This window comes from Emydura macquarii, unplaced genomic scaffold (assembly GCF_026122565.2).
Source record: "Emydura macquarii macquarii isolate MOO-44397 ecotype Brisbane River unplaced genomic scaffold, CSIRO-AGI_Emac_v2 contig_2452, whole genome shotgun sequence".
NCBI classification, from domain to species: Eukaryota; Metazoa; Chordata; order Testudines; family Chelidae; genus Emydura; species Emydura macquarii.
In genome coordinates, this window is record NW_027132589.1 from 672,007 (window position 1) to 686,960 (window position 14,954).

The 14,954-nt window shown below is 40.3% G+C and overlaps 1 protein-coding gene across 1 annotated transcript in view; it reads left to right on the forward strand.

Annotated features, from left to right (window-relative positions):
• GMDS (GDP-mannose 4,6-dehydratase) overlaps positions 1 to 14,954 on the forward strand; it is a 533,671-nt gene that overhangs the window by 211,396 nt on the left and 307,321 nt on the right. The window contains exons 5-6 of the mRNA XM_067562592.1: positions 7,123 to 7,315; positions 8,139 to 8,243. Of these exons, the coding sequence (XP_067418693.1) occupies positions 7,123 to 7,315; positions 8,139 to 8,243 (298 nt within the window). The remainder of the gene's footprint in view (positions 1 to 7,122; positions 7,316 to 8,138; positions 8,244 to 14,954) is intronic.

Consider the following 14,954-nt stretch of genomic DNA (forward strand, 5'->3'; position numbering starts at 1 on the left):
TCCACCACACCTTCATCGTTTTCCACCTATATAGAAAAAAATAGAACTCAGGCCCCCGCTGTGTTGAGCCTACACATGGTCCAGCTGAGGTTTGAACCTGCAGTTTCTGCCAACTCTCCTATTCAGTCTCCAAAGATTGGTTTGTAGCCAACCCCTTTTACTAGAACCTTGCATGATTCATAAATTCTTAGGAAAAATTTCTACCAAGAAATGGGACTTCTTTTCTTAAACCAAACAATTTTTTGCCACACTGGATGATTAAACCTGAGCAGTTGAGGGCACCTATGGTCAGGATTGGATTCAGGCTAAATTTGTCCCAGAAGAACAACAAAAACTGGTGAAGGCCCTTCTACTGCTTGTATTTGGAGGATGAGGATGGAGGGGAGTGGAGTTTGCCACAAGCTTTAGTTTGATCCTGGTTTAGCTCACTGCATATGACAGGAGAAGGTGGTGCAGCAGTCTTGCTTTCTACAGCAGATGATGGCCTCTTCTGTCTCTCCCTCCCCTCCTTGCTTTGCTTAGGTTTGGTCTTCGGAAGCCATCTCTAGCAGTTTCAAGGGAAGGAATCAGACTGAAACAACTTGGGTGATATGTTGTTATAGCATAAGTGTTGTGCAAAATTATATATATGTCTACAAATGCACTTTACAGAGACAAACATTTCCAGGTCACCTTCCGTCTTCTCCATGGCATCAGACCCCTGGCTTCTTTGCGTTCCTGCAGAGATTGGCACTGTAAAAAAGCTTGGATGCATATTTTTTCTGTTTATCATTGTCTTCAGATTAAGAAATGCATTTCTGCCATAAGGCACCTTGTTTGCTGCAACGGTCTAATCAACATATGCTTGAAGAGAGGAAGTCATAAATCAACTACACTTGGTTCACCCACTAATTTGCACTTATTTGTGTTTTTTTAAACAATAAAAATGAATATGGTTAAATGTAAGCACCTCCTCAAAGCCAGTTCTGGATTAGTTATGCTCCTGCTTCTCACGTATGGGTGAACTGATCCCTAAAGTAATGTTTATTGTAGCTTATAACAGGTTATTATTTTTATAGAGTAGTAATTGTACTTTGTACTTAAACTCACTAAACAGCAGATAGCTTAGCCTGTGATCTTCCCATTTAGGGCCTGAGAGTGAAATCCTGGCCCCACTGAAGTCAATGGCAAAACTCCCACTGACTTCTCTGGGGCCAGGATTTCACTCATATTCTGCAGCCCTTACTCATGTTGAGTGTCGTGTTGACTTTAATGGAACTACTTGTGCCAGTGAGGTCTACTCACTGTGAGTATGGGTAGCAGAAATGGGCGTTTATTATTCAAACTCTTTGTTCACTTGCTGAACAAATCACATTTGAGTCTGATCCTGCCACAATTATTCATGGTGGGAAATACCTTACTCGTGAAATCCAGGAGTCTGTTCCAGGAATAAGATATGACTCCACTTGAGTGAGGGTGGTGGACTTTACCTCTTTTGTATCCATCAAGTCACTTCTTCCTGGTTAAAATGTTTGTTTATTAGCTTTCCTGTTATTGGTTCCCATCTCTAGTTCTCTTGCTGCAATGATATTCTGAATTTCTCTTGTGCTAGTTATGAATATTAGGAGGAAAAAAAGGCTCATGCTTGAATTGGTAAAACTGATTGTTTTTTTTCATGTTTTTTCATTCTTAATCGTGTCATCAGGTCAATTTAATCTGTATGCAGAGGCTTCAGTCACTTTTTTTTCCAGTAAGAAATTACTGGTGATTCTGGAAAGAAACAGAAACGCATGCAGAGCATATTCCTGTTCTTTAAAAATAATTAATTATCTTTTTAAAAACACTTCTATTTGCTTAAGAGGTAGGGTGGGGCGTTTTCCCTCCTGCTAAGTTAACTATTTCAAGATCTGCTTAAGAATGTACCTTTAGAAATAAGCCACACAGAGCTGTCCACTGTCTTTTCATTTATGCTTATTCTTGTACCATATTGTACTTTTATTTGTCGTCTTCCATCCTACTGCTTTTTATTTGGGGGGAACATACTGATGAGAAGAAGTTTTAGCATTTACAATCACCTTCTGAATGGTGCAGAACTTGAGAGAGGAAACTGGACACGTTCTCTCAGAACATCCCTTGAAGTCTTTGTAGAGAGGTAGATATTTTTCTCCCTGACGTGCAAAAATTTTTCCGTTTTCAGTGTATTAAGCCTTTATAGGAATATTTGACCCATATTCTGTGTTATATTTAGCAGCTGAAATGTTATGCTTTAAATGGAAAGCACACTGATTATTCGAAGCATGCTATTGATTTTAAGGAACACAAAAAGTAACCACTATGGTTACTTTTGAAGCCCATTTGAAACTTGAAACATTTATCTGCAGTCTTCCTTTCCCTTCCTTACGATTGCTTCTGGAATCTTTCTGGAAGCTTTGTGGGACACACAGAAATATTTCTTACTCTGGTAAAACTGAATAAAGCTCTTCAACAGTGTAGTGATTTTCAGCGCAGTTTTACTAATAGCATTACACTTCACTTCAGTAATGAGACACAGATCATTTAAACTTAATATCCTATTTACCCCCTTTGTTTTACTTAAGTGTCCATCTTTTAATAGACCTTTAAGCATTTACCACATTCATATATTCTAATAAATATATTTTATTGAGAAACAATCATGAAAACAGATGAAACTTAAGAACGTTTTGTGTTCCATTAGCAGTTTCAGCATGTTAGACGTGTTGTTTTTGTTCAAATGCTAAAAGTTATGCTTCTAATCTAGTCCAGCCTTTTGACTGTTCTGAATGACAGAGCAGAAATCTTACAAAGCCAAACCTATCTGAGTGTGCTAAGTTAGCATATATATTCATAAGTGAGCGGGTTCATCACTAATGACACAGTGGTCAAAAGCAAGTACCAGTAAGACTCTATGCCTGTATACAGTACTCAGAGATATGATAGGAATGTGTTCTTTTGGAGGGTAAAAGTTCCATGTGTTTTCATTTAGATAGCTTTCAGTAAGCTTTTAAATCTTATTAAAGACCTTGCTATGCTTGGTTTTGAACTATTGATTTGGAAACATCATATTTAAAATATTACCCTGTAATAGGCAGATCTTATGTAAAGATTGCAACTGGCAATTAAAATAAAAATTACACATTCAAAATGTAGCAATCCACTAGGTAAAAGTGATTTGTCATCTGTATTAAGTTGGATAATAAAAGAGGGTCATCGTATATCTTGCCATGGTTATTTATGCCTTACGGTTACGTGATAGCTAGAAGTGTTCAAACTAATGAATCTATGCAACCTGTTTTTGTTAAACATGTTGTTGTTGTTAAAATATGGATAAATCTTGTTGTACCATTTTATATGTGAAAATGTGTAACTGTCATCAGGTTACTAATATTTGCTGGATCCTGAGAGCTGTCTCCTGTGAACTTCCAAGCTTTCAGACTGAAATCAGTGGGAGCTGAAGGAACTCAGAACCTTGCAGGATTGAATCCTTTGAACATAAAAAGAAATAAGATTTCTTAACTTTTTTTCTGGGACCAATCCTGCAAAGTGCTGAAAGCCATGGTAGCTCAAGGTGCTCAGCACCCTGTAAGATTTGGCCCTGTGTTTTTTCTATCAGGAGTTGTAGATCTCAGTGTTGATTCTATCCTTCTGTAAATGATCCAGGAGTTTTCTCTCACTTCATTTTCCAGAGCTTCTTTTTTTTTTTTTTTGCTTTTAATCCTTCTATTCTCTCCTCTTCATTTTGGTTGCAGTCATAGCAGCCAAATTTTGGTAGGAAGGCAGGTTCAGTGTGTTTTGCAAACCATTGTGCTTTTCATTTCATGAATGGGGTAAATGGAGACATACCTAACAATCTAAGTATTAACTACAACTCCAAAGATCAAATATATCACTTCCAAACAAAACCTACAATGGCTCACAGAAGGGTAATTCAAAGTTATGCCGAAACTACAATGTTCTAAATGGCAATGAATGTTTCTCACAGTGGACTGCCTTTAGGATCGCTATTAAATCTACATATTCAAAATGTTACTCAGATTTCACTAATATATTCTTTTAATGCTTGAAGTTTGGATGTTACATTTTTCATAACTTCAGAATTTAAAGTATACTGTGAAGAGATGATAGGTGTAAAACTAAAGCAACTGGGATAATGGGGTTTTGTTACTTTTGGATTTATCCAGCTGGGAAATGATGCTTTTTACTCACTTGCTTCATCCAATTCAATGCATGAGTTAAGGATTACTTATGTAAGTAAAGTTTGCAGGATCTGGTTCTATATTTGATTTCTGTAAATTAGACCCACCAATCTAGATGCACTTTAAATGTTGGCCAATCACTATAAATATTTTTCTTTAAGAGCTCTTACCTGAAGAGGGCTTAGATTTTTTTTTTTTTTTTTTTTTAATCTGTAATCTTTTGATTGGCTTCATAGAACCAATATGTGTAGAGGGAAGAGAGAGAATCTGGTATTGGACAAATCCTGAATTTTCTGTGATCTGTCCTACTTCATTTACAAATCTGTCCAGATAATCTAAGTAAAGCATTTCTGTTTTACAAAGCTCTGTCTTCTATAGTGCCAGACTGAAGTCACAAAAAATAAGTCCCATATTAAGAAGGTTTCCAGGTTTTACATGCTAACCATTACTGCTCCTGTACTGTGTAAAGTGTCTTAGTATGCTGCATTATTGTAGCTAGAATGTTTAGCCGATAAAGTGCACATTTTTCAGTTTCATGGCTGCCATTCTAGACTAACCTGCAGTCCTAATTGAAACGAGTTTAGTGGTTTGAGCCCAATCCCTAGTGAACAATAGCCCACATTACAAAAACACCAAGCACACACACAGCTGTCAGTTTCTGCTCAGGAGACACTCAGGACTGGGCAGACATGGAGGCAGAATTACCTCACACCCTCGAGAGTGATTTTTTCCAAGTGAAGATTGAGGTCATTCTCAAGGCAGTAGGGAAAAGCGTGCTTGCATTGTGTATTTGGTCTGTGCATAGACCAATGAGAGCAGTTCTAATATTGCTACTCCAAGCTCAGTGTTCACTTTGGACAGAGAATTTATAATTTGGGACTTTTAAAAAAAGGTTTGTTCTCATCTGAGCTCACCTGAGCTACGTTTATAATTCACATGTACAATAGTCTGCAAGGATTTGCATTTGAGCAGGGATTATCATCTGGGAATACAGTAGAAATAATATATACTATGCATGACATTCTGGCCCCATTGCAGTCAAGGAGAGTTTTGTAATTTACTTCAATATCTCATATATTTGGAGATAATGTCCATGTGATAAATTGGAGAGACATATGATAAATATATTTATTTATGCTATTTACCACATTCTTTGACCTTTCAAAGCCCTGAAAAGTTTCAAGCAGCTGCTATGTTTTAAAATCAATCTGTCACAAAATTGTTTATCCCTTCTCTCTACCAAATCAGGCTTGAATTGTGCTGGTTCACACCAGATCAGCAAACTGACTTTTTTTTTTTTTTTTTTTTTTGAAGTTTCCTTTTTTTTCTCCAGAATGTCAGGTTTCATTTTTTTAAAAAGTAAGAGCTTGTCGACACAGTAGTCTGGAACTGAAGTAGTTATATCAGGTTTTAATTCACATCTTTATTTATTTCAGTGCAAGTGTGTGTAAGGACACTCTTATTTTGGAAGAAGAGTGCCTTATTTTCATATAATTTATGTTGTTAAAAATCAGGGTTGTACCAACATAACAAGTGGTGTGAATTACAATTATGAATTACTGTGGTTCCAGTTGCTATGCAGACAAGCCTTACATCTCTAGCTCTTATGATTGCAGAAAAAAATACTTCAAAATGTGAAATGAATGCAGTGTTTTTTGCTTGAATCTGCAGAGAGCCTGAAAGAATACCTCTGAGAAGTGTGAACTACCTTGTTTTTCAATGGGTTGATCGTTCAGATACCCAATAATAGTAATTTAAATTTTATCACCATTAACTATTTCACTGTTGTCAAAACACGGAATAAAGGAGAAGGAAGGGCACAGATCTGCAGCATCTGCTGGGAATAGTGTCTCATTTTTGTGCTATAAATGGATAATGTTTGGGAGAAGATCACCACCACTTTTTCCTGATTCTGATATTCAGAACCCAAAACCAGATGGGAGGAATGGAGCCCAAGTCCACCAGTAGTCCAAGTCAATAGTCCCATCAATAGTCAAAAGTCCATCAAGTCCCACCCTAAGCCCCATCAATGGGGAGCCAATCCCACAGAGCCCAGTGACTCACCCAAGACCCCCAGCCCATCCTCTTTGCCAGAGCAGCAGCATCCAGCTCTGCTCTGGTGTTGAATGTGAAGCCAGGTAGTCTTCTGCCTGGCTTTAGTGGCTGCTGCTACTCTATCTTCAGAGAGGTGTGTGCAGACTCAGGTAGTGCATTAGTTACACACAGTTTACTTTTTCAAGCTTTTCCTCGCAACCATGGGGGCAAGCAACGTTTTTTTCATGGAAGTTCAGAATCTGACATCATCACATGTCTTTGGGGCCCTAGTCATCTGTCTCTTGTGCCTATATCCTAATCAAGCCTGCTCAAAGGTGTATTTTAACCTAAGAGAGAGAAAGCCAAGCCCCAAGAGTCCAAGACAGCTTGCGTTATTGTAGCATATTCAGACATCTAGAGTGACATCTCATTTGGCCCCTCAAATGACTGGGAGCTTGGTATGTGGACAAAATTTTGTTTGCTTGTTGCCCTGAAATTACCGGCTTGAGGCCCAAGTTGGTCAAGATTCCATCCTGGCCAGTGAGAAGTTCTTTTTTTCCCTTATAAAAAGTCTTCATTGCTCTAGTGCCCTCTGTCTTGTGGCACTCTAGGGCTGGGAATACCCTTTGGTAGCTGCTTACCAGTTACCTAGACTTTGCTGCTTTTCGCTTTTTAGTTTTGTAGTCAAATTGAAGAAGCCTGTATTTGGTTATCGGTGTATTTTTAAAAAAACATGTTAGCTATTTTAGTAAATTAAAAATTGAAATCAGCCTGAAAGTATATAGCTGGTTCTATTGCAAGTGTGGTATAACTGTGAATCAGTTGTGTATACTTGTCACATTTGTGGTTGCCTTTATTAAATCTGTGATTGTTTTATTTCCACCCTTTCCCCCAGATTTCTTTTGACCTAGCAGAATATACTGCTGATGTTGATGGAGTTGGCACTTTACGGCTTCTAGATGCCGTTAAGACTTGTGGTCTTATCAACACTGTGAAGTTCTACCAAGCTTCAACCAGTGAACTTTATGGGAAAGTGCAAGAAATACCACAAAAGGAGACTACCCCTTTTTATCCTAGATCGCCATATGGTGAGTGTTCATGTGTGTGCGCGCATTCACGCACTCTGTTCTTCATGTTTCAGGGCTGAAGTCATTTGGGTCTGAGATTAAAATAAAGATAGAACAAAAGTGACTAGACATGTTGAGAAGCGCACCTTTATAAATTACTAAATAAAAAGTATTTGCTGCCATTGCCTGAGGGTTGGAAATTACCATCTCACTTCACAAAACCTTGTTCATTCAGATCTTGAGCGGAGAACTCTTTAAAAGGCTGAGAGGGTGAGGTGATTCTTTCTTAGTGAAGAGTTGTAAAATAGCAGTGAAGTGATAAGGTTTCATATTTTTTGTTGCCTAAATGAAAATCTCCCAAGAGCCCGCTTCTCTCATGAACTAACTTGAAGCAATTATTAAAGCAATGTGCATGGAAGACTCTAGTGATAAAGTTTCAAATCAATTTGAGTGTTAAGACACAAGTTTTTCTCTTTAATTCCCCCAAAGTCATTTTTTTTATTAGCAGAGGTCACGACAGTGGCATATTTCACACGCTCTGGCTGTGTTAATTGTATTGTAAAAGAAAAAGTGCTATGCTTGAGAGTGCACAGGAAAACAAGTGAGAGGTGCCTTAAAACTTCCTGGCCAAGACTATGGCTGTTGAGAAAGGAGTGTTTTCTCATTCAGTTGCTGTTTATTGTGCTGGATTTTTTTAAATGGTGAAATATGACACACTGAGGGAATTAATCAAACTCTAATGCACTTTTTTGTAGAAAGATGAACTTCTTTCACTCCTTTGTGTGTGTTTGTGTGTAATAATATTGGGTATGATTGTATATGTAATATTTAAATTTTTTTGTAGGAGCAGCCAAACTGTATGCCTACTGGATTGTGGTGAACTTCAGGGAGGCCTACAATCTCTTTGCTGTGAATGGCATTCTCTTCAATCATGAGAGTCCCAGGAGAGGTTAGAAAATCTTTCAAAAACTCTATTACCACCTAATTGTACATCTGAACAGGAAGAATGGAGCAGTATATCCACAGGTTTAATTTAAATTTACCAGTGTTCTAAAGCAGGGATGTTCAAATTCTCTGCCTGCTTGATGTGTTTAGATGGCCCCCATGACAGATTGAGAGACTGCACAGACAGTGCAACTTTTCATTTTCAAACCGAAATTTCCATTTTTAGCCCTTTTGGTTTTGGAGGTAGTCATCTTCATATGAACCAATGTAGCTGTGTTCTACACAGATTGAAACAACAGCTGTGAACTTTCTTATTCATCTTGATGGGTACAGTAACTCTAAAGCCTAAAACAGACATTTTAAGGGGAAGGTTTTCTAAACACTAGGGTAGGCAATTGGACATTAAAAAAAGACATTTTCAGGCCTAATTTACACATTCAGGTATTGCATTTGCACACAAATACTGATAAGGGATAGGAATAGTAGTATTTCTAAATTAATAAGACAGATATATTTATACTAGTGTGTATGGCAGTATATAGACTGTAAACCAACTGCAATATTACCTGTGAAGGTCCTTGCACGTGGCTTTAAAATGCCTTTCCTTTTAACACCAAGCAATGCCAGGGAATAGAATGCAAATGATCTGATGATCCATTTAACAACCCCTTTCCCCCTTCTAGTTCATCATAGACAATTAATATTTGTCTTAAGTGTGAGTTGTACACCACAGTTAGTTGAATTCCTTCTCATGCTGTACTGATGAATCTCCACTGACCATGGACTAGTAGAGCTTTAACTATGCACTGTGAAATGAAAACTGACAGCACATGAAACTAGATTCTCGCTTCAGAAACCTTTTCTTGCAGCCTGTTTATAATGAAAAATAAATCTACATTATTCTTTCAGTGATTTCAGACGAGTATTCCACTTGTGTGTGTGCCCAGTGCACCAAATCCAAAGAACTTTGCCTAGCAGTATCCGCAGGGGCAATGCATGTAGCCCTAACCTCTGCCCTAGCTATCTAAAGGTGGCTTCACTCTGACCCCTTTCAGTTCCTTCTGATCCCTGTGGCTAGGATTGGGTCGTTCTGTATGGTGTTTTACCTCACACTTTCAATCTCAGTCTTCTGAGATTTCTGGTTGTAAATAGTTGTTTGTTTGTGTATTTGAGTAGTACCTCTTTATTTAGTTTTAGTTTTTAGCTAGGAAGTTAGCTCTCCTGAGTTATTCCCTCGCCAAGTTTTAAGCATTGGAGTGGCTATTCCCAACAATGACCCCCACATGAGGTATTTCCTGTTTCTGGGAGAAGGGCACGTTAAAGAAAAGTGCTTCATTTGCAAGTCATTAAAAAAAAATGCAGGTGGTGAAGGACTTGTGCCAGAAGCAGCACGTGTTGGAGCAGGCCATGAAGCCCATTTCGGCACTGGGAGACTCTTCTGATCGACTGGCCCCACAGTCTCTTTTCGAGTAGTAAAGGGATGTTGCTCTGGATTCAAGGACTGATGCCTCCCCTAAGAGGAAGAGAGATCATTTGCCTTTCCCTGGTCCTCCGAGAAAGAGATCCTGCAAAATGAAATGGGAACATTCCAGGACTCAAGGATTCCTCTTTGTCTCCTAAGAGGAGTGCTGACCAGCACTGTGGTTCCTCCAGCACATGGCATAGAGCTGGTCCATCCCACTCAGTGGTTCCCAACCTGTGGCCCGGGGTCCAAAAGTGGCCTGCGGGGGCTTTCAAAGTGGCCCACGGCTCCCCTCCTGCTGGCTGCAGCAGGGAGCCACTGCCTAAGGACCCAGGCGGAGCGTGTTTCCGCAGGGCTAAAGACCGATGCAGGCTCCTTGCTGCAGGCAAGGGGATGAGAGATTAGCGCTCCCCTCTCCCTGGCTGTAGCAGGGAGACGGGAAAGTGCTCTGCCTAGGTCCATAGGTGCTGGGGATCCCTGCTGGAGCCAGAGCGAGGGGAGCACTGATCTCCCATCCCCCTGGCTGTAGAAGGGAGCACTGTCTAGGGACCCAGGTGGAGTGCACGGGGCTACATGACACGTGCGGTTTCCCTGCTGCAGCCAGGGAACTCCTTCCGTCTGGCTGCAGTGGTGGGGAGAGGAGGCCTGTTGGCGGAGATTGGTGGCCCTTCAGGGTTATAAAAATGATATCTGTGGCCCTTGAGCCAAAAAGATTGGCAACCACTGATCTAACTGATCGTCGGTACCCCATCTTGACCAGTAGGCGCCTGTACTATCAACTCTTGTACTGGCTTTGGAGCATCTGGTGAGACCAGTAACAGTGACGTCGGTGTCAGCACCAACTGCCTCCATGCCATTGGCATACCAGGAGGAATTAGACTTGCTTTGCCTCTTTGTTTCTGATGCCCCAACAGTTCAGGGACCTTTGGCTGCTGAGGTTTTGACTCTTCCTCATCTGCTGTGCCCTTGGTGCCATCAGGTCTGGTTGCAGAGCTGTGTGGTTTATTGGCACCACATTCTACACAGTCTAAGTCCCAGACTGCAGCAAACAGCCACCATCTTTTGCAGTACTGAGGGGTTTGTTGGCACGGATGTGGTCTTCGTCACAGTTGTCATTGGTACTACAGAATCCTCCATCAATCTCTGCACCAGCCCCAGCCTTGGCACTGCCATTTCCCTAGGTACTGATGGGAAGTGCGGTGTGCTTTCCAGTACTGAAGGTGCTGGCTTGTCATTCATCCTTGGTACCAATGTGTTTTTGGCTTTTGGATGAGGCTGATCGTTTGTTTGGCCCTTGCTGTCACATGAGGACTTCCAGGGCTCCTTGGGATCTGGTTTAGGGACGTATTCCTCTGCCCCCTTTTCCTCTAAGCACTGCTTTTGGAAGTGTTTGAGACTGCCCTCGGACCACAATTGATACCGAGACAGTAGCTCCTGTAGTAAGGACATGAACTGCTGTCCCTAATGGTATGTACAGGGCATCTATGTCCTATCTCTACTCCTTGGAACTCTTGAGACATCCCTCAGTCCATGAGATTCCACTCTTCAACGCAGTCAAGGTAAGATCACCAATCCTGGTTGTGGGTTCTCTTCCCAAGCTGCCTCCGTTACAGACATAGGCTGACATGGTCCCTCCTAAGCTGGTTCAGCCCGATCTTGTACAAGAGCTGGTTCCTCTGCAAGAGTCTCCATTAGTACCATGCCCTGCTTCTTCGTCATCACCAGATGACTCCATAGTACTGGACTCTGCTTCTCCTGTGCCTGAAGATTTTAAGGCATATCAGGACCTCCTGATGTTTCTGGCCTCTGCCTGGAGCATTCAGGCCAAGTTTGGAGAACACAGGAGAACACTTGGAAGTTGTTGGATATTCTGCAGTCATTCACTCTGGGGAGGGTGACTTCTGATAAATGAAGATATCTTGGAGCCTGTGAAGTCCCTCTGGAACACTTCAGCTTCGTTGCCTTTTACAGCAAATCATTCCGCGAAACATTATGTTCCCATCTGAGGCTTTGAGTGCTTCTGTTCCCACTCAACTTCTAACTCTCTCATGGTAACTGCAATAAATGACAGGTCATGGCAGGGGAGGTATATTTCCACACCTAAGGACAATGAATCCAAGAGGCTGAATTTGACGGGGATAAAAATTCATACCACTTCATCTTTATAGATGTGCATCATGAACAAGCAGGTGCTGCTATGCATATATATGACTATGTAAAATGAGACACTATATCCAAATTCACAGATTAACTGCCAGGAGCCTCCAGGGAAGAGTTTAAGGCATTAATGGTGAAGTGTATTGTGACCAAAACTTCTTTGCAGTCAGCTTTGGACATGGCAGTTGCTTTGGCCAGAGTTATGGCATCAGCTTTGTCCATGAGGAGGCCTTCGTGGTTGCAGAATTCTGCTTATAGCTCTGGATGTGCAGCAAGCGACAGAGGACTTACTTTTTCATGGTCCGTTTTTGTTCTCAGACAAAACTGATGAGACCCTGCATTTGTTTATAGACTCCCAGGCTTTACTTTTATTGGGAGTGTATATCTTGGCCGCAAAGAGGTGCCACTAAGGCAGTCAGCAGCACCAACAGCAATATTGCTCAGTGTTTCTTCCAGAAGATCTCCTTCCCTGTGGGAAATCAGGACTTCCTCAGGAAGTCTCCTAGATCCCAGAGACAAAGGTCTTCTGGCCCTAATTTTAGCCAGTCAGCTCGTCATCCACCAACACTGAGCAAGCAGCCATTTTGGCTTTCAGATCCAGGACAGCACTCCAGTTGTGACCTCCGTGCCCCCATCTCCTCTGTTTGGGAACAGGCTATCTTGCTTTGATGATACTTGGTATTCAGTAACCATGGACAGGTGAGTCCTAGGCGCTGTGCCATTCAATTCCTGAACATCCCTTCCCTCCACCCTCCCACCATCTCTCTTCAGGAACCCCTCTCTCACAAGCCACTGTTCCTACAGCAGGTCCAGATTCTGCTAGCAGTGGGAGCCAGAGGAGCTGCTTCTGCAGAAACAGGGAAGTGGATTCTATTCCTAGTATTTCTTGGTCCGCAAATCCAAAGGAGGAATGAGGCCTATTCTTGATCTCCACAACCTCAATAAATATATCAAATACGTGAGATTCTGTATGGTCACCCTAGCAATTGTTCTCCCTGCATTTAATCACAACTGGTTTGCTACCCTGGTTCTTCAAGATGCTTATTTTCATGTGGTGATTCTCCCAAGCCCACAGGAGGCTTCTGAGGTTTCTCAAGGCAGGTCACTACTGTCAGAACACCATGTTTTCCTTTGGTCTGTTCTTGGCTCCCCACATTTTTACCATGTACATGATCGTGGTGACAGCATTCCTCAGGAAGAGGGGAATTTATATCTTCTTATACCTGGATGACTGGTCAGTGAGAGGAAAGGCCAAAGAAGAAATTCTTTGTCATGTCCAGTGCACACTAAGTCTCTTCTTTGATTGTCTGGGCCTCATCGTAAACAAGGGACAGTCAACACTGGTACCAATTCAAAGAATCAAGTTCATCAGGACCCTTCTAGATTCTATGAGTTTGAGAGCATTTCTGCCAAATGTATGATTCCAAGCAGCCTGAGCCATATTTCTGGCTCTGCAGCCTCAAACTTCCACCACAGACCATGTCTGCCTCAGGTTGTTAAGCCATATGTGTGTATGCACGTGCATAGTCCATCAAGTGAGTTTTTCAGATATTATAGTGATGGAAAGGGTGTTGCATGAGGGGCGGTATAAGAATCTAAATAAAAAAGAATAGAACTCTGACTCAGAGAATTGGTTCCTTGAGAATGGAATAGTGGTAAATAATATTGTAGGGTTGTTTGCACTGCTTTTGTTTAGTGCTGTGACTAAACAGAAAACTTTCCACTGATATCAATTCAGCATTATTGTACATGAGCACTAAATATACTAAAAATCCCAGAAGGTCATTATCTAATCTGGGCCTAAGACAAGAAAACTAGATTTGCTTTAAGTGTTTTCTGAAATGGTGTGTAGTTAATGTGAAAGGAAATCTTTGTGTAAAAAAAAAAAAAAAAAAAAAATACACAGGTAATTGGTGGATTGATTTTAAATGAAAGAGATTTAAATTAGCAAGCAAGAAACCTTGATTTAAATCATCAACTTTAATTGTGTATTGCATTTGTATTTTTTAGTTATTTTCCTAAAGAAAGGTTGATTCTTATTGGTTGATAAGCAGTGCTGATTTGCAACTAAATCTAGTCTGTACACTACATTTGGTGTTTCTTTTTGCTAATCAGCAGGATACACTATATCTCTTTATATTTATTTAAGTAGTTATATAGTTTAACTTGCATTTATTCAGATCTGCAATTTTTACATTTTTATGATGTTAAAAATGGCAAATGAAACATTTCTTATATACTAGATGATTCATTTTTACTTCCAATTTGTGTCAAGGTCTATTTGGATGGAAGTTTAAATTCAATTAAAAATGCACAAATGTGGGATTTTTTTATTAAATAAACCTGGATACCTAAGAAAAAGTGTTCATCAAAACATGTTTTGCATTTAAAAAAAACTAAGTGATTTATTAAACAGTGAAGTTATAAATATTATAAACATATAAATATTATGACTCAAGCTATGGCATCATTTTCTAGATTATTCAATAGAGAAACATGTTTCTCTGACACCAGTCCAGATAAAGCAGTTGTCATCACACAATTGTTGTATAGCCAGAGGGAAAGGATACAACTGCTCATTTCTGTGTCATCTCTCAGCCATGAAAGAATCTGCTTGATGTTAGATTGCAGGCTGCGTTTGTCAATGCACTTGTCAGATTTTTTTTTTTTTTAAAGGAAAAGAGAAGAAATCATAGAATTGAAAAGGGTGAGAATAATCTTTACCGCTGTATTCACTTTTTATTTATTTAAGATGTGATTTGTTTAATATATTTGACTTACTAAAATGCTTATTTTGTGTGTCTTTGTACTGGTGGTTTTATTTACCTTCTCCACGCCTCTCTTGCCTGTTTATCCTAAGAGGACAGTACTAGTGTGCTGACAACTAATGGGAATCCCCTACATCATGGCAGCTGATTCTTCTGAGGGGCTATTTTCTTTAACATTACCTATTTCCGTTTGTTTCTCCAACTGGGAGCAAACTGGCAAGCTCCCTCCTTGTTTTCTGTATAGGTGGACTCTGTTAGGTGGCATATGTTCCAACAAAGCTAGGCCAATGGAAGGAGTACTTTCACCCATACGGGTAGCACACGTCAA